The sequence below is a fragment of the Bufo gargarizans genome, chromosome 8 (genome assembly GCF_014858855.1).
Source record: "Bufo gargarizans isolate SCDJY-AF-19 chromosome 8, ASM1485885v1, whole genome shotgun sequence".
Taxonomy (NCBI): Eukaryota; Metazoa; Chordata; class Amphibia; order Anura; family Bufonidae; genus Bufo; species Bufo gargarizans.
The window spans coordinates 35,146,149-35,165,136 of NC_058087.1; the positions used below are offsets into that span (position 1 = coordinate 35,146,149).

Genomic DNA, 18,988 nt, shown 5'->3' on the forward strand with positions numbered 1-18,988 from the left:
TAGTTTTGTTTGGCTGTTAACCCTTGCTTTATTACCGGCAAAATGGATTTAAATTTAAATTTTGCCCAAAAATAGGTGTTTTGGCACCGTTTTTATTTTATATTTTTAACACCGTTCATCCGAGGCGTTTGGTAAAAAGTTATTTTTATAGCGACGACTTTTACGCACGCGACGATGCCCAATATGTATGGCTCTCAGACTTTGGAGACACTAAGCAGGCATCCTAAAACTGCGGCCCTCCAGATGTTGTAAAACTACAATTCCCACCATGCCCTGATGATGGCTGTAGGTTGTCTGGGCATGCTGGGAGTTATAGTTTTACAACATCTGGAGGGCCGCAGTTTGAGGATGCCTGCACTAAAACTAATATTTTTTGGGGAAAGAAAAATTGTTTTCGTGTCTCCAAAGTCTGAGAGCCATAGTGTTTTATGTTCTCTAGTGAACTGTTGGGGATTATAAAAATTTAGTACTCCATGGAAGTGTGATACTCCCTGAAGCAATCGATAATGCAGAGGCCCGGATGATCGGGGCACGTGTCACATTGAGTTGTGGTGTCCTTCCGTATCCCCCTCTTGTGACACACTCTGCACTTTTTTTGGGTTCGTCCCTTCTTTCCAGTATGGGGGACCACACCTGGAAAGTGTTGGCCAGGGACGATCCGGGCGCCTCCAGTTCCCGAGGTACTCCGGCCTGCTCTTTCCCGGTCCGAAAAGATCAGGTCTTTGAGGACTGCCTCATAGAATTGGAGGAATGTCCCTGTGCTGCCAGCGCTTCGGGATAGTACAAAAGAGTTGTACATGGCAACCTGCACCATGTAGACCGCAACTTTTTTGTACCATGCCCGGGTTTTGCGCATGGCGTTATATGGCGTGAGGACTTGATCAGAGAGATCAACTCCTCCCATATACCGATTGTAGTCGACGATACAATCGGGCTTGAGGACCGTTGCCGCGGTACCTCGCACAGGGACTGGGGTGGTGCTGTTACCGTGGATTGTGGACAGCATAAGGACATCCCTCTTGTCCTTATACCTGACCAGCAACAGGTTTCCACTGGTAAGTGCACGGGTCTCACCCCTGGGGATAGGTACCTGGAGGGGGTAGGCAGGGAGGCCGCGTTGATTTTTCCGCACGGTCCCACAAGCGAACGTGGATCTGGCGGCAAGGGACCTGAACAAGGGAATGCTGGTATAAAAGTTGTCCACGTACAAGTGGTAACCCTTATCCAGCAGTGGGTACATAAGGTCCCACACGAGTTTCCCGGTAACACCCAGAGTGGGGGGACATTCTGGTGGTTGAATCCGGGAATCTCGCCCCTCGTACACACGAAATTTGTAAGTGTACCCTGAGGTACTCTCACAAATTTTGTATAGCTTCACGCCATACCTCGCCCGCTTTGTGGGAATGTATTGGCGGAAACTGAGTCTCCCCTTGAACGCAACGAGAGACTCATCAACCGCGACCTCCCTTCCAGGTACGTAGGCCTGCTGAAATGTGGCCCCAAAGTGATCGATGACCGGCCGTATCTTGTACAGCCGGTCATAGGCAGGATCACCTCGGGGTGGACATGCTGCATTATCGGAATAATGCAGACATTTCCGGATGGCCTCAAACCGGTGACGTATCATGACCATACTGTACAGTGGGGTCTGGTACAGGACGTCCCCACTCCAGTATTGCCTGACACTGGGTTTTTGGACTAGACCCATATGCAGCACGAGGCCCCAAAATGTCCTCATTTCGGCTGCACTGACCGGCGTCCAGCCACCGGGTCTAGCCAAAACTGAGCCTGGGTTTTGAGCGACGAACTGTTGGGCGTACAGATTCGTCTGCTCCACCATCAAATTCACCAGTGGGTTACTGAAAAAAAAACTAAAAAAGTCTATTTCAGTAAACCCCACTGTGGGAATCTGGATTCCAGGATTGCCAGCGAAATCCGGAATCTCAGGCTCAAAGTCCACTGGGGGACACCAGCTAAGTTCATCGGCAGGGGGCTCCGGTGAACTTATTTGGTGGGCCGGGAAACCAGTACGAACCCCAGGGCGGCTCGTACTAGGGTGGGCCACAGGATCCCTAGCATGTGTGGCCCCTGGCTCCGCCTGGCGGCGTCTCCGCTGCCTTGGTGGCTCATCGTCATCCGATGATGATGAGGAGGATGCGGATGACAAAAGGAACGTGGGGTCATCCTCATCCTCACTGGGGCTCTCAGAGTCGGAGGCAATCTGGGCATATGCCTCCTCGGCCGAGAACACCCGGCGGGCCATGGGTGTGTGTGTGTGCGTGTGTATGTGCGTGCGTGTAAACCTTTATTCTATGTGCGTGTGTGTGGGGGCACGGGTGTTCACGTACTAAAAAGTCCAGGCAAAAAAAAGTGTTAGGAAAAAAAAAAAAAAAAAAAGTTCAAACTTGCTGATCTGCGGTTCAACGCTGATCAGCGGTCGGTGGGGTGGTGGGGCGGGCGATGCGCTAACAGTGGACGGACGCTAAAAAGTGCCGGCCAGTCAGCGCACGCAGAAAAAAAAAAAAAGTGGTGGTGGGGGAAGGGTCTGGTGGTGGGGGGAGGGGGTTGGTGGGGGGGGGGGCTGGTGGTGGGGGGGATGCGGGGGGGGCAAGTGGCAGGGGGGGTCTGGGGTCTGAAAGTTGAAAAAAAAAAGTTTGGAATAAATGTGCTTTTTTTTTTTTTTTTTTTTCTAACTTTTCCCTTCTATCCCTGCCTAAAGGTGCCTCTCCCTCACTGACCCTAACCTACCTGGGTGGCGATGGGTGCAGGAGGGTGATGGATGCCGATTTAGGGGGACACAGGAGCTGGTGCTGGACGATGCTGCACGGTCAGGGTGCTGGACAGGAAGAGGAGGGGAGAGAGGAGCGCAGGAAGTTTGAATCTCGCGCCTCTCTCCCCTGCACCAATCAGCACCCTGGACAGCGGCGTTCAGCACCAGGGCCAGCTCCGCCTCTGCAAATCCTCGGACTGCGATTGGTGGTGTAAAATTACGCCACCGATCGCAGTCTTTTTCCGGTTCATCGGGTCACAGGACACCCGAATGGACCGGAAACGCAGAAAACCGCAGGTCTGAATTGACCTGCGGTTTTCTGCGATCGCCGATACGGGGGGGTCCAATGACCCCCCCCTGCGTTGTTACGGGATGCCGGCTGAATGATTTCAGCCGAAATCCCGTTTCGATTAACCCCCGCGGCGCCGGAATTCAGATTTTAAGTCAGGACGTACCGGTACGTCCTCGGTCCTTAAGGACTCGGGAAATAGGGCGTACCGGTACGTCCTCGGTCCTTAAGGGGTTAAAGGGGTTGTCTCACTTAAACAAATTGAATTTATTATGTAGAGGAAATTAATACAAGCCACTTACTAATGTATTATTATTGTCCATATTGCCTCCTTTGTTGGCTGGATTCATTTTTTCATCACATTATACACTGCTCGTTTCCATGGTTACGACCTCCCTGCAATCCATCAGTGGTCATGCTTGCACACTAAAAGAAAAAGTGCTGGCCTTTCTGGTGGCTGGGACCGTGGGAGCGCACATAGGCTGGTGCTTTTTCTTAGGCCTCTTGCACACGACCATATGGTTTTGCGGTCCATTTTAAAGGGATCAGTTTTTCCGTTTCAGTAGTGTTTCCGTTCCGTTTTTCCGTTTGGTTTCCGTTTGTGACCCGTTTTTGGCGGAAATCGGGATCGGAAACGGAGGCATATAATAATGTTTAAACAGTAAGTACATAAAAAAATTGGGCTGGGCATAAAATTTTCAATAGATGGTTCCGCAAAAATGTAACAGATATGGAAGACATACGAATGCATTCCGTTTTATTTGTCGAACCACTGACTTGAATGGAGCCACGGAAAGTGATTTGCGGGCAATAATAGGACATGTTATATCTTTTAACGGAACGGAAATACGGAAACGGAATGCATATGGAGTACCTTCCGTTGTTTTTGCGGTCCTATTGAAGTGAATGGTTCCGCAAACGGAATCCGCAAAAACGGAATGGAAACGGAAAAAGTAAACGTTCATGTGCAAGAGGCCTTATAGTGTGCAAGCAGGACCACATTTCCTTTAAGGGACAGGCACCTCTTAACAACTGTGGAACATCTGACACCAGCAGTGATATAAAAAATATGTATGCTTTACATGTATGGCATTAAAGGTGTTGTGACAGGGCCCCAAGAGACCTGCATAGCTTTGTGTCAGCAACGAGAACACTGCTTGTCATGTAGACTTCATCATCTCCAGCTACAGAAGCTGCATAGAAATACACAGGGTTTTTTTGTGTATTTTTTTTTCTCTAATCTCTCATTATGTCTTCCAAAATCTGTCAACCGTGCAATTCACAGTCCGTCGTCAGAGCTGTTAAATAGTTTGGGCTCTCCAGCACAATAAACTATATCCTCTAATTGGAAAAATATCGATATCTACTGATTTGCTTTCAAAAGTGAAGAAGACAACTACAGGAAATGTTACATTTTTGTGCAGTCGTGACAATGTGATGTTATTAAAGCAAAAGTGGCATCTGATGGACCTAAGAGTGTGCGTGTAATGGAAATCTGGATAATTTTTCTCTTATTCACTAGTCGAATGGTTTTGACACAGTCGCCGGGCTGAATGAGTATATTTTCCTTTATAAGTTGCAGGAGGAAAAAAAGCATTATCTACAATTTGTTTGCTGGCTTTCCCTTCTTTTCATCCACTCAGAGTTCAGTCCCTAATGTTTTATTGAAATTGATTTTAAATGAGCACTATTTTTATTGCACATAATGACTTTCAAATAATCTAGAATTTATCTTGCTTTCCCATTGTCTGCGCTCGGGTTTTAGACAATATTTTCTAAAGCGATTCATTGAATTCCATATCTTAAAATGGATCCATCTAAAATGCACTAAAGATTACCCGTACTGTAATTGTGTGGAAAATTATACTGATTTAAAACAAATTCTCTTGGAAATGAAAATGTAAGTACAGACCCAAAAATTTAAAAGTGCCAATTTGTTGTTCTAACTCACGGGGAAAGCGGTATGCGCTCACAAATTACATGTTTTTATATACTGTATACTTGTTCGGTATGGTTCTCCTCCATAATGAAATCAACATAAATCCATTTACATAGCGGGTTAACTAACATGAACAGGCACCTGTCAAATCGTCCTTCAAATGGAAGGGGGGGGGGGGGGAATCACACCAGTGGAGGCAGAAAAACTAACTCATATTCATAATCAATTTATATAGTGATTTATTTGCATTTTCTATTTATGAACGGTTACTCCATTTTATGAAAACTGATACAGATTTTTTAGATAGGAGTAACAGCTAAAATATCCGATACATAATTGACATTTTCAATTAAAAGAGTTATCCCATGATTGGTTGTGACATTTCAGACAATGGGGGTATATTGCTAGGATATGTCCCCATTGTGTGATATCTTGTAAACGGAGCCATGAAAGTTACAGAGGGCACACCGCGCATGTTTGACCGCCCTCCATTCATTTCTATGGGGCTGCCAAAGATAGCCGAGCCGAGTTGGCTACCCCATAGAAATAAATGAAGGGACGCCGGGCATGTGCGGTGCGCCTTCCATGACTTCCAAGGCTCCATTTACAGGTCATCAGTTTCTGATTGGTGGTGGTCTGACACCTGGGACCCCCGCTGACAAGCTGTTTAAGAAGGCACCGGCGCTCATGTGAGCGCCGCGGCCTTATCACAGTTTACTGAACACAGTGCCATACATTGTATAGCAGCTGTATTTTTATATCGCATCTCAGCCCCATTCACTTGTCCCTAGGCCATGTGACCGATGAACAAGCTGTAGATATCCAGAAAAATAAAAAACAGAGACAGCACGTCCAAAAAGGTGCAAAAAGTGGAATTTATCCGGAATAAATTCCACTTTTTGCACCTTTTTGGACGTGCTGTCTCCGTTTTTTATTTTTCTGGATATCTACAAGTTGTTCTACTAGGGGCCTTTTACCACCCCTCCTGGAGACGAGCACCCGATACATCATTACCAAGGAGTGTGTGTCCACCCATATTTTTCGCGATGAACAAGCTGTCGCTGTCCTAGGAAAAGCTAGTAAAAGGCTGCGTCAAATTTGGACCAACACTGATCAGATATCAAGAGGATAGGTCATCAGTATTAAAACCTCTTTAATGTAAAAAATTAAAATCACACCATATGTAGTACATGAAAATCTCTAACAAAGCTAGAACCAGCCCTGTACCTCACATGGATACAGAGATCTTCCCATTCATTGCTCCAATTATTCTCCAAAATGTATAGCAAGCTGGCAGCTCAGGGGTGTGTCCATTCTGCTGCAGCTCAGAGGGTGTGTCCTGCTCCCTCCCTATTATAGCTCAGGAGGCGTGTCCATTCTGCTGCAGCTCTCTCCCTATCACAGCTCAGTAGGCAGTTGAAGGATAAAACTGAGCATGTGCGGCCATCTCAGTGAGTCGGACAAGAAAATAAGAAAAAGAACAAACAGTAGGTGGCGCTATACAGATACATTTTATTGAATAACTCAGTGGCTGTAATACATTTTTAATTAAATGCAATTACAATCGTATTCAGATCCAGGTGTAGAAAACTGTAGAATGTTTTTTTTGTGGGACAACTCCTTTAACCGTTGTGAAATTTCTCTGTCGGTACAAAGTTATTTGAAATGCTTCCATAGAAATATATTACCTAGGTGTATATAGATAGTGATCATGCCCACACAGATAGATAGACATTTAAAAAAATTATGTCTGTCTGTATCCACCACTAGAGGCAGCATGGGAGCTTACTGGGTACTGTTTTGATATTGAGTTCACCTTATATGTAGGCAGTAAGTTCCTAAGCTCCCTCTAGTGGTTGCTAGTGACAGACAGAATTTTCTAACTCTTATGTCTACGCTGGGGACTTGTGGCTCAGAAAAATGGAGCTTTGTCTATTATAAGCATAAATTAAGAGTTGTCTGAGATTATGAAAAACTTGCCCAAATAATAAAAGATCCTTTACTCTCCAGTTTAATCCCCTTCTGCATCCAGTGCTGCAACTGCAGTCATCGCCTTCAGTCTGTGTTTACATGGCTGCAGTGTTGACATAGCCATGTACCTCTGACCTCAACTGAAATGATTTAGATTTTTAGCACATACTTTTGGACCTATTTAGAAAAGAAGGGTGGACAAAGTTTTTTAAGGGTGGATATTCACTGTAAGGTCACCTCTGAATGTACCTAGTACCAACCTACAGGGCTTTGAAGCTTGTGTATCAGTAGTAATAAGTCAGAACAACTGGACAAGAAGTCCAGTTGCTCTGACATATTACTATTGATATACCATGACCTGGATGAATGAGAACCTTCGCAGTCATTCAAAAGATTGTGCTTGCTAAAATATTGCACAATTTCTTGCAAAATATTTTTTAAAATATTATAAGAAGCAAATTGACAACATTTTGTTATTTTTACATCACCCAGTAAGTGGGAATATGGCCATGGTTAGCCTGTCAAGCTTATTCCAGATAGATGTATCAACTGAGACATTTTAAAAAGTTGCAAAAATGTTTGCAATGTTCCTCCAGTAAAGGGATGGTGTAGAAAGTGGACTAACATCTCAAGACAGAAGTGTTATGCTAGTTTCACATCTTCGGCAGAGTTCTCCGGCAGGTTATCCCGGCAGAGAACAGCCTGCGTGGGTTCTCCGGATTGAGCATTGCCGGAAACTGCCGCCTGCCCGCCGGACCCCATTGACTGTAATGGGATCTGGCTGCTACCCAGCAAATATGGTGAAATTGGCTGGGCAAAAAATGCTGCAAGCAATGGCTTTTATCCAGCCGATTCCCGGCATTCTATGCCGGAACAACCTGCCGGAGATGACAGCCGCCGCAGGTGTGAAACTAGCCTTAGATTTATCAAAGATGATGTGACATTTGATACATTTGGCACAAATTACGACAATGCAGACTGCTGCAAAACTGACTTCTTGCAAAACTTCCGCTCCTGATAAATCTCCCCCATTATCTTCTTTCTGGATTTGTTCTATGATTTTGCTGTATGTTTTTACATATTTGACTGTATGTAGAAAATAAGGTAATCTGAACAGGAACCTGAAGAACTGCAGCAGTGTTTCACCTAGTTACATAGTCAACAGATTTAAGAAATCAAAGCGCAGGCACAGGATCTTATCGTGAACAGGGAAGACTTTGTACTCATTAACTACTCTTAGCAGCAACCAGAACAATAAGACTTTTATTTCTAAAGCTTTGAAGTTTATGGGGAGAATTAAGAGGAGAGAAACATTAGCCTACAGAATCAACAAGGCTTGTAAATGCCTCGGCCAGATCTGCTTTATGAGAGGTTATTTGCTTTTTTTACGTGATTGACCAGTATTTTAGTTATTGATATGACATTCATGTGAAAGTCAACAAAGGCTGGGTGTGAACATTTAGTGACAGATCCCAATGCTGCAATAGCCATGAAAATAGTTTTGACATGTCTGTTTTAGGAGATAATTGTATTCCACATGAAATGACAATTCTGGAGCATTTGTTCTCATGAAAAGATCCTCCAGAATAGTTATTACAAGTGGGATGCAAGTAGTTACTAAGGGCTCTTTCACACAAGCGTGTCCCTTGCTGGAATCACGCTCCGTGTGAGAGAGGGATTGTGCGTTCTTGACTACAGAAGCGCAGGGCATTATCATGATTTATAATGCTGTGTGCCTCTGTATCATATTTACATAAAGCTGTCAGTATGATTCCGGTACAGAAAAGTCAGGCAGAGGCACAGAGCATTATCAATCATTCCCGCAAGGGACACGCTCATGTGAAAGAGCCCTAAAAAAGACAGTCGGGAGAGGCGACAGGTCCTTTTTTAAGTTGGGGAGTCAAGAGCAACTTTACCGATCTTCCAAATGAAGAGTATTCAGGTAAGTATCACATTATAGTCTCATTGACTTTTAGTTAATTGTTGTATTCTCCATAAAATAATATAACTAAACTATTTCAAGTGAATGGGAGAGGAAGTTGTAATTACACTGCACCACCGCAGCGCTCACACGAGTACCACAGCTCCTTCACGTAGCTGGTTACTGGGGGTGCAGGGATTCGGAACCACCACCGATCTGATATTGATGACTTATTGTATTATGAGACCGGACAGCTGTAGACAAGATAAAGTTTAGGTTTAATGTCTCTTTAAATTAGAAATTTTGAACAGCAAGCTTTCCAGACATGATAAAAACCAATATAATCTCAAGCAACGTTCTTGACAACACACTGACTGACACCATTTCTCCTGGCATCATCTCTATTTCTTGGAACTATTTGAAGTTTTTCTGACCATACACAGCATTGTGACATTTCTATTCCATTAACAAGGGCTCTCCCTCTCTGCCGCTGCTTCAGAGGTCATCATAAGGCGGTGTATAATGAGTCATTGATTAGATGCTATTTCCCTTTGTAGGAAGAAAAGTCCACGTCTCATAACATAAATCTTCAGTATTTTGACTGCCTATTTATTCCTTCCGTATATTAGGTGTCTGTTCTGGATACATTAATCTTCAGCAAAGCCTCTGCATTTATTCTTCTGAATTCCCTGTTTTGGTATTTATTTACTATGAGATATCTGAAATGATAAAAACTGAAATAAACATGGAAAACCATACTCCCTAAAGCCTGTATAGTTCATGCTCATTGCTGTATACAGTAAAATGTCTCTATCTCCTTAACCACTTCAGCCCCGCTAGGTGAAACCCCCTTCATGACCAGAGCACTTTTTACACTTCGGCACTACACTCCTTTCACCGTTTATCGCTCGGTCATGCAACTTACCACCCAAATGAATTTTACCTCCTTTTCTTCTCACTAATGGAGCTTTCATTTGGTGGTATTTTATTGCTGCTGACATTTTTACTTTTTTTGTTATTAATCAAAATGTAACGATTTTTTTGCAAAAAAATTACATTTTTCACTTTCAGCTGTAAAATTTAGCAAAAAAAACGACATCCATATATAAATTTTTCGCCAAATTTATTGTTCTACATGTCTTTGATAAAAAAAAAAATGTTTGGCCAAAAAAAAAAATGGTTTGGGTAAAAGTTATAGCGTTTACAAACTATGGTACAAAAATGTGAATTTCCGCTTTTTGAAACAGCTCTGATTTTCTGAGCACCTGTCATGTTTCCTGAGGTTCTACAATGCCCAGACAGTAGAAAAACCCCACAAATGACCCCATTTCGGAAAGTAGACACCCTAAGGTATTCGCTGATGGGCATAGTGAGTTCATATTCCACTAACTTGCGACAAAAAATAAAAAATTCTAGGAACTCACCATGCCCCTCACAGAATACCTTGGGGTGTCTTCTTTCCAAAATGGGGTCAATTGTGGGGTAGTTATACTGCCCTGGCAATTTAGGGGTCCAAATGTGTGAGAAGAACTTTGCAATCAAAATGTGTAAAAAATGACCGGTGAAATCCGAAAGGTGCACTTTGGAATATGTGCCCCTTTGCCCACCTTGGCAGCAAAAAAGTGTCACACATCTGGTATCGCCGTACTCAGGAGAAGTTGGGGAATGTGTTTTGGGGTGTCATTTTACATATACCTATGCTGGGTGAGAGAAATATCTTGGCAAAAGACAACTTTTCCCATTTTTTTATACAAAGTTGGCATTTGACCAAGATATTTTTCTCACCCAGCATAGGTATATGTAAAATGACACCCCAAAACACATTCCCCAACTTCTCCTGAGTACGGCGATACCAGATGTGTCACACTTTTTTGCTGCCAAGGTGGGCAAAGGGGCACATATTCCAAAGTGCACCTTTCGGGTTTCGCAGGCCATTTTTTACACATTTTGATTGCAAGGTACTTCTCACACATTTGGGCCCCTAAATTGCCAGGGCAGTATAACTACGCCACAAGTGACCCCATTTTGGAAAGAAGACACCCCAAGGTATTCCGTGAGGGGCACTGCGAGTTCCTAGAATTTTTTTTTTTTGTCACAAGTTAGCGGAAAATGATGATTTTCTTTTTTTTCTCTTTTTTCCTTACAAAGTCTCATATTCCACTAACTTGCGACAAAAAATAAAAAATTCTAGGAACTCGCCATGCCCCTCACGGAATACCTTGGGGTGTCTTCTTTCCAAAATGGGGTCATTTGTGGGGTAGTTATACTGCCCTGGCAATTTAGGGGCCCATATGTGTGAGAAGTACTTTGCAATCAAAATGTGTAAAAAAATGGCCTGCAAAATCCGAAAGGTGCACTTTGGAATATGTGCCCCTTTGCCCACCTTGGCAGCAAAAAAGTGTCACACATCTGGTATCGCCGTACTCAGGAGAAGTTGGGGAATGTGTTTTGGGGTGCCATTTTACATATACCCATGCTGGGTGAGAGAAATATCTTGGCAAAAGACAACTTTTCCCATTTTTTTATACAAAGTTGGCATTTGACCAAGATATTTATCTCACCCAGCATGGGTATATGTAAAATGACACCCCAAAACACATTCTCCAACTTCTCCTGAGTACGGCGATACCAGATGTGTCACACTTTTTTGCAGCCTAGATGCGCAAAGGTGCCCAAATTCCTTTTAGGAGGGCATTTTTAGACATTTGGATCCCAGACTTCTTCTCACGCTTTAGGGCCCCTAAAAAGCCAGGGCAGTATAAATACCCCACATGTGACCCCACTTTGGAAAGAAGACACCCCAAGGTATCCAATGAGGGGCCTGGCAAGTTCATAGAAATTTTTTTTTTTTCGCAAAAGTTAGCGGAAATTGATTTTTTTTTTTTTTCTCACAAAGTCTCACTTTCCGCTAACTTAGGACAAAAATTTCAATCTTTCATGGACTCAATATGCCCCTCAGCAAATACCTTGGGGTGTCTTCTTTCCAAAATGGGGTCAGTTGTGGGGTGTTTGTACTGCCCTGGCATTTGAGGGTCTCCGCAATCATTACATGTATGGCCAGCATTAGGAGTTTCTGCTATTCTCCTTATATTGAGCATACAGGTAATGAGATTTTTTTTTCCGTTCAGCCTCTGGGCTGAAAGAAAAAAATGAACGGCACAGATTTCTTCATTCGCATTGATCAATGTGGATGAAAAAATCTCTGCCAAAAAAAAAAAATGGAGGGGAAAGGCGTCTGCCAGGACATAGGAGCTCCGCCCTACATCCATACCCACTTAGCTCGTATGCCCTGGCAAACCAGATTTCTCCATTCGCATCAATCGATGTGGATGAATAAATCATTGCCGGGATTTTTTTTTATTTTATTTTTTTATATATATATACAAAGTGTTTGCCAAAGCATAGGAACGCCGCCTCCTCCTCAGCTCGTATGCCTCGGCAAACGTATCTGTCACTGCAGAGGAGAAAATCCCGTCTTGCAGCGCCGCATACACCGACTTGCGTGTAATCTGACAGCAGCGCAATGCTTCTGTCAGAATGCACATCGGTGCTGCAGCTGGTCGATCGGTTGGTCCACCTGGAAGGTAAAAAGACAAAAAAAAAAAAAAGAAAAAACCAGGCCGCAACGCAATAATTTTATTAACTTTGCAACAGAACATGTAACTTTAACTTTTTGAACTGAACATTAACGTGTTTGCTTACTGGTGTGTTTTTTTTTTTTTTTTTTACCTTTATAGAACAAACCTCTCCTTCCCCATGGGTCAATGTGCAAAGCGCAAATCGCCCAAAGATGTGGCGAAGTGCGTTATGCACTTTGTCCCATGTGAAAGGAGACGTTTGCAGCAGCAGTGAGTGAATGGGCCCTAATAGCCCTGTGTGCCTATCCTGGTGAGATGATCCCTATGCTAATAGTGTACCTGTGAGTGGTACTTCCGGAAACACTCTCCAAAGCATAGGGCAGGGTGGTCAGGACAGTCGGGACAGAAATAGCGGGTGTCACGCCTTATTCCACTCCTGCTACAGACACGACATCTTTTTCGGGGTGACGGTTGGGTTGAGGTACCAGGAACGACATTGGGGAAATGTCGCTCGTGTAGACGGCTAACTACACTGGTGGATGGGGCCACGGAACCTCCTGGGTACAGGAGGTTCTCGATGATCTCTTCCTGAAATTTGAGGAAGGATCCAGTTCTCCCAGCCTTACTGTAGAGAACAAAACTATTGTACAGAGCCAATTGAATTAAATATACAGACACCTTCTTATACCAGCGTCTGGTTCTGCGGGAAACTAAATACGGAGACAACATCTGGTCATTGAAGTCCACCCCTCCCATGTGGAGGTTATAGTCGTGGACTGAGAGGGGCTTTTCAATGACACGGGTTGCTCGCTCAATTTGTATTGTCGTGTCTGCGTGAATGGAGGAGAGCATGTAAACGTCACGCTTGTCTCTCCATTTCACCGCGAGCAGTTCTTCGTTACACAGTGCGGCCCTCTGCCCCCTTGCAAGACGGGTGCTAACGAGCCGTTGGGGGAAGCCCGCGCGACTAGTTCGCGCGGTACCACAGGCGCCAATCCGTTCTAGAAACAAATGCCTAAAGAGGGCCACACTTGTGTAAAAATTGTCCACATAAAGATGGTACCCCTTGCCGAATAAGGGTGACACCAAGTCCCAAACTGTCTTCCCACTGCTCCCCAGGTAGTCAGGGCAACCGACCGGCTCCAGTGTCTGATCTTTTCCCTCATAGATCCGAAATTTGTGGGTATAGCCTGTGGCCCTTTCACAGGGCTTATACAATTTGACCCCATACCGGGCGCGCTTGCTTGGGATGTATTGTTTGAAGCCAAGGCGCCCGGTAAAATGTATTAGGGACTCGTCTACGCAGATGTTTTGCTCTGGGGTATAAATATCTGCAAATTTCAGGTTGAAATGGTCTATGAGGGGCCGAATTTTGTGGAGCCGGTCAAAAGCAGGGTGGCCCCTGGGACGGGAGGCGGTGTTGTCACTAAAGTGCAGGAAACGCAGGATGACCTCAAATCGTGTCCTGGACATAGCAGCAGAGAACATGGGCATGTGATGAATCGGGTTCGTGGACCAATATGACCGCAATTCATGCTTTTTTGTCAGGCCCATGTTGAGGAGGAGGCCCAGAAAAGTTTTAATTTCGGAAACTTGGACTGGTTTCCACCGGAAAGGCTGGGCATAATAGCTTCCCGGGTTAGCGGTTATAAATTGTGTGGCATACCGATTTGTTTCTGCCACAACTAAGTCTAAAAGCTCCGCAGTCAAGAACAGCTCAAAAAATCCCAGGGCCGAACCGATCTGAGCTGTCTCAACCCGAACTCCAGACTGGGCGGTGAAAGGGAAAACTACAGGTGCGGCTGAAGTTGGGGACTGCCAATCAGGGTTTGCCAGCACCTCTGGGATTCTAGGGGCTCTACGGGCACGTCTTTGCGGTGGCTGCGACGGGGTCACTACTGCACGTGCCACCGTACCAGCTTCAACTGCCCTTCTGGTGCTCGCTACTTCACCAGGTTGTACGGCAGTGCTGGTACTAGGTCCAGGAAGGGCTGGGCTGCTGGTGTATGCCTCACCACGTAATCCAACAGCACCAGCCCCACTCTGCTGCTCTTGAAGCGGATCCTGCGCAACCTGCGGTCTAGCGACACGGGGCCGGGTACGCCTGGTTCTATCAGGGACCTCAGCCTCCTCGTCCGAACTTTGGGTCAGAGAGCCACTGCTTTCTACAGGTTCGTATTCTGACCCGCTGGATTCATCAGATGAGGGTTCCCACTCCTCATCCGACTGGGTCAGAAGCCTGTAGGCCTCTTCAGAGGAATACCCCCTGTTAGACATGTGGGCAACTAAATTTAGGGGTATTCCCTGAGACTACCCAAGAAAAAAAAAGCAAGCCTGTCTTACAAAGGGGAGCCTAGCGAAGTACCGGAGGCCGCTGCGGTTGATAAAAAATATCAAAACTGATTTTTTTATCGCCGCAGTGCGTGTAAATTGAATGTGCAGCGATCAAAAAAAAATTTTTTTTTTGTCACTGCGGTGGGGCGGGTGTGGGCGAACGCACGTGTGGGCGAGCGATCAGGCCTGATCGGGCAAACACTGCGTTTTGGGTGGAGGGCGAACTAAAGTGACACTAGTACTATTATAGATCTGACCGTGATCAGTTTTGATCACTTCCAGATACTATAAAAGTACAAATGCTGATTAGCGATACGCTAATTAGCGAATAACGGACTGCGGTGCGGTGGGCTGGGCGCTAACTGATCGCTAACTACCTAACCAAGGGACCTAAACTATACCTAAAACCTAACGGTCAATAACAGTGAAAAAAAAAAGTGACAGTTTGCACTGATCACTTTTTTCTTTTCACTTGTGATTGACAGGGGTGATCAAAGGGGTGATCAAAGGGTTAATTGGGGTTCAGGGGGGTGATCTGGGGCTAAGTGTGATGTTTGGTGTACTCACTGTGAAGCCTGCTCCTCTGCTGGATCCAACCGACGAAAAGAACCAGCAGAGGAGCAGGCAGCCATATAACAGATCATATTTACAAATATGATCTGCTATCTGGCCCTTTGATTGGATTTTTTAAAAATCAGCAACCTGCCAGCCACGATCATTGGCTGGCAGGTTGCTGACGAAATGATCCTGAACGAAATGCCGGCGCGAACTGCGCACGCGCGGGCGCATACTCGCGTCATCTCGCGTCTCGCGAGATGACGCGTATATGCGTGACTCTGCGCAGCGCTGCCACCTCCGGACCGCACATCTGCGTTAGGCGGTCCGGAGGTGGTTAACCTGACCAGATTTCCTGTAACAGATTTTCCAAGACATCACATATTATGTATATGGGTCATCTTGTTTGAGAGGATCACCCCTCTAAAAAGGATTTTCGATGTACTTTCTGATCATACATGAGTTAACACAAGACATGAGTCACAAAGGCTCCCCAGTCGAATAGTTATCGCAAGCCGATGTGTATTTCCGTGGCAGAAATCCGTGGCTGACCCTTGGATTTCTGCCACAGTTCCACATGAGGATTAGCTTCATTGTCATTCCATGGGATTAACTCTCTTGGCCTCAGTCTGAAATAAGTAGCACATGCAATCTGCCGTATAAACGAAAGCCTGTACAGGAAATTTTGTGTTGCAACAGTTTAGGCCGGGTTCACATCACAAGTGTAGTGAGAATGGGGATTTGGATCCACACAGTATGCCCATGGCAAGGCTGAAATATCAGAGTACTAGACAGGAAGCTCTTCTGTAATATCAGCTGTAGAGATGAGCGACATTTTGAAAAAATTAAATTCAGCAACTTTGCCTCGTTCGCCAAAAAATTCAATTCGTCCTGAAGTAATTTGCCACAAAACGCTATAAATCAGGTATACCCAGGCCACTCTGCCTTAGGGTACGGCCACAAGGAGCGGCTGTGTTGCGAGCGGGTTGCAGTTATGCTGCAGTGAAGAACCGAGCAGCCAATTAGCCTGCAGCTAGTAAATAATAAAGACCGCACTGTAACTGTAACTTCTTCATTGTTAATGGACGTGCAGCATCTTTAAACAGATGCTGTTGCTGGTATTGGGTTTGGCTGGTTAGGTGGGAGGACAATATACATATTATTGCTGTTCTGACCTGCAATCTCCTGCAGGTTATTTGACAGTAAACACAGAATATTAATCAGCTCTGGCATACCCACTTCTCCAACCCCAGCGCTCTCCTGTCCTACAGGTGGGAGCCCTTCTTCTGCCATCTGCTTTTCCTACTTTTCCACATCATGTAATAGTGATGAGAATATGTCATCAGGAACATCCAGCTTCTCCTCTCTTTGCATTTTGCTGACTTTTCTAGGACATGGAGACTTTGAAGGATGATTTGGAAGAAGTAAAGCCAGCAAAAGATGAGGATGTTCATCATTAAGACATGACCCCCCCTAAGGGGTGCAGACTAGATGGTATTGGTTGCCACACTTGCACACTTGTGCTGGAATAATAAAGGCTTCCACCTTATCTGTATTGAAGTACATTTATGGCTTATGTAGGAATACGTAAATGTAGGAATAAATAAAACTGATGCAGAATCACTCTCCTTTGCCAATATTCTTCTATTAATCATTTTCAGCAGTACTGTCCCTAGTGCATGAGAGCTTGCCATTTCTCTCTTTTTGCTCAGCTCAGAGGACAATGGCGGAGACCGCACGGGATGAGGGTTTTATAGGGCTGTGACATCACAGGGGAGGGCTATCTGCTAATTGTCTGGCTGCTCGGCATTATGGGTGATCTTGCGGTCCCGGGCTTGTCTCGTCTACACTTACTTTCACTTTATAACACATGGAGCCGCCATTTTAGGAAAACCTGATTTGTTACTACGAAGCACGAGAAAATTCAGATTTGTTTCAATTCAAAGTTTCCCTAAACTTCAGATCAAATTCCGCTTCGAATGCTTTACTTCGCTCATCACTAATCAGCTATATACCCGAGTAGGGAGCATTATAACCTATTTTATTTGGAATTCATTATGATTTACAGCGCAGAGATCTATTCCACAAGCCACAGATTTCTGGTTGTTAAACTGTAGCCGAGTTCAGGTCTATTGTGCTTGCTCTCCAGGTACAGTGATCTGCTCCTTCGCTGCCGTGAATTAGATGCCTGGACTCAAGATCTTTGTCTCCCAAGTGTCGTCTGGATATCAGGCTTTTTCAACCCCCAGTCCTTCCTCACAGGTAGGGAGCACATCACAACTCATTAGTAATTTACTGCTACAGTAATTTTTATAATTACTGCCAGGAGGCCTCATTAAATTTGATCTAATGAATAAATATTGTATTTTTCGACATGATTACCAGAACAGCTAAAACTGTGTGCCATAAAGAATCATTTACCTCCACACTTTATCCTAGCTGAATGCATGTTTGCTGTCTTAGTATATTTTTCTCAAATGAAGTACCGTATACACATTTTATTGTCGTATTCGATATGGCGACTAAAATGATGGAACTTATCAGGTCCAGCACAGCAATTATAGAAATGTACAGCATGCTGAATGTTAGTCTATACCCCTTGTGTTCTTTATAAACTTGTATCTTTAAACTAAATTCCTTCACAACCTCCACACCTTTCCTATTCCACATTATATTATGTATTTTAGTAAGGCTTAACGAGTGCAATAATAATAGCAGAACCAAAGCAGATTATAATATAGGATAATACTGTAAAATAAAATGATAGATGAGATAGCTCATTCATGACATATGAAAACCATAAGGGTAACTTCACACGTGGCAGATTTTGTTGCAGACATTTTCTGAAAATCAGTTCAATTCACTCGAATGGGGCTTGCAGAAATCCATGTGCTTGCCGCCAACACAACCCCATTCAGATGAATAGAACTGATTTGCAGCCACGGATAATTTCTGCAGCAAGATCTGTCATATGCTAAGTCACCCTAAGGCCTGTTTCACATCCGCTCCGTGAATGACAGCCAAGACCCGATGCAGACTGCAGAGGCACGGAGCATTAACATGACTGATAATGCTCCGTGCCTCTCTGTGACCTCTTTACTACGCAATCACAGTGAGATAAAGTTGTCACTGTGATTTCGTAGTAAAGAGATCACAGAGAGGCACGGAGCATTATCAGTCATGTTAATGCTCCGTGCTTCTGCAGTCTGCATCGGGTCTTGGCTCTCATTCACGGAGCGGATGTCACGCACGGCATCCGCTCGTGTGAAACAGCCCTAAGGGCCAGTTCACATCGCAGTTTTTGGTGCAGTGTTTCTGCTTCAAAAATGCCTCAAAACAGACTCCTATTAATTTCAATGGAAAGCAGCACTTGCTTCTTTTTTACATGTGCATGTCCTATCTTGGGGCAGAATCAGCACTGAAGTTACCATTGAAATGAATAGGAAGCAGAAAAAAACAGCTCCATGAAACTCTATGCGTTTTTTTTTTGCCACAGATCTGCTTCAAAACTGCCTCAAGCTGAAAAATTCAGCTTTGTATTGAAGTGAACACTTTTTTTTCATGCTGAAAAAAAGACACGTGTATTCCGCGCTGATTTGAAATTAATGCATTTTTCATGCTGAAAAAATGC

The 18,988-nt window shown here is 44.5% G+C and overlaps 1 protein-coding gene across 1 annotated transcript in view; it reads left to right on the forward strand.

Annotated features, from left to right (window-relative positions):
- Positions 1–18,988, forward strand: part of LOC122945365 (dynein axonemal heavy chain 11-like) — a 165,076-nt gene that overhangs the window by 137,404 nt on the left and 8,684 nt on the right. Inside the window, exon 20 of the mRNA XM_044304438.1 lies at positions 17,507–17,619. Within this exon, the coding sequence (XP_044160373.1) occupies positions 17,507–17,619 (113 nt within the window). The remainder of the gene's footprint in view (positions 1–17,506; positions 17,620–18,988) is intronic.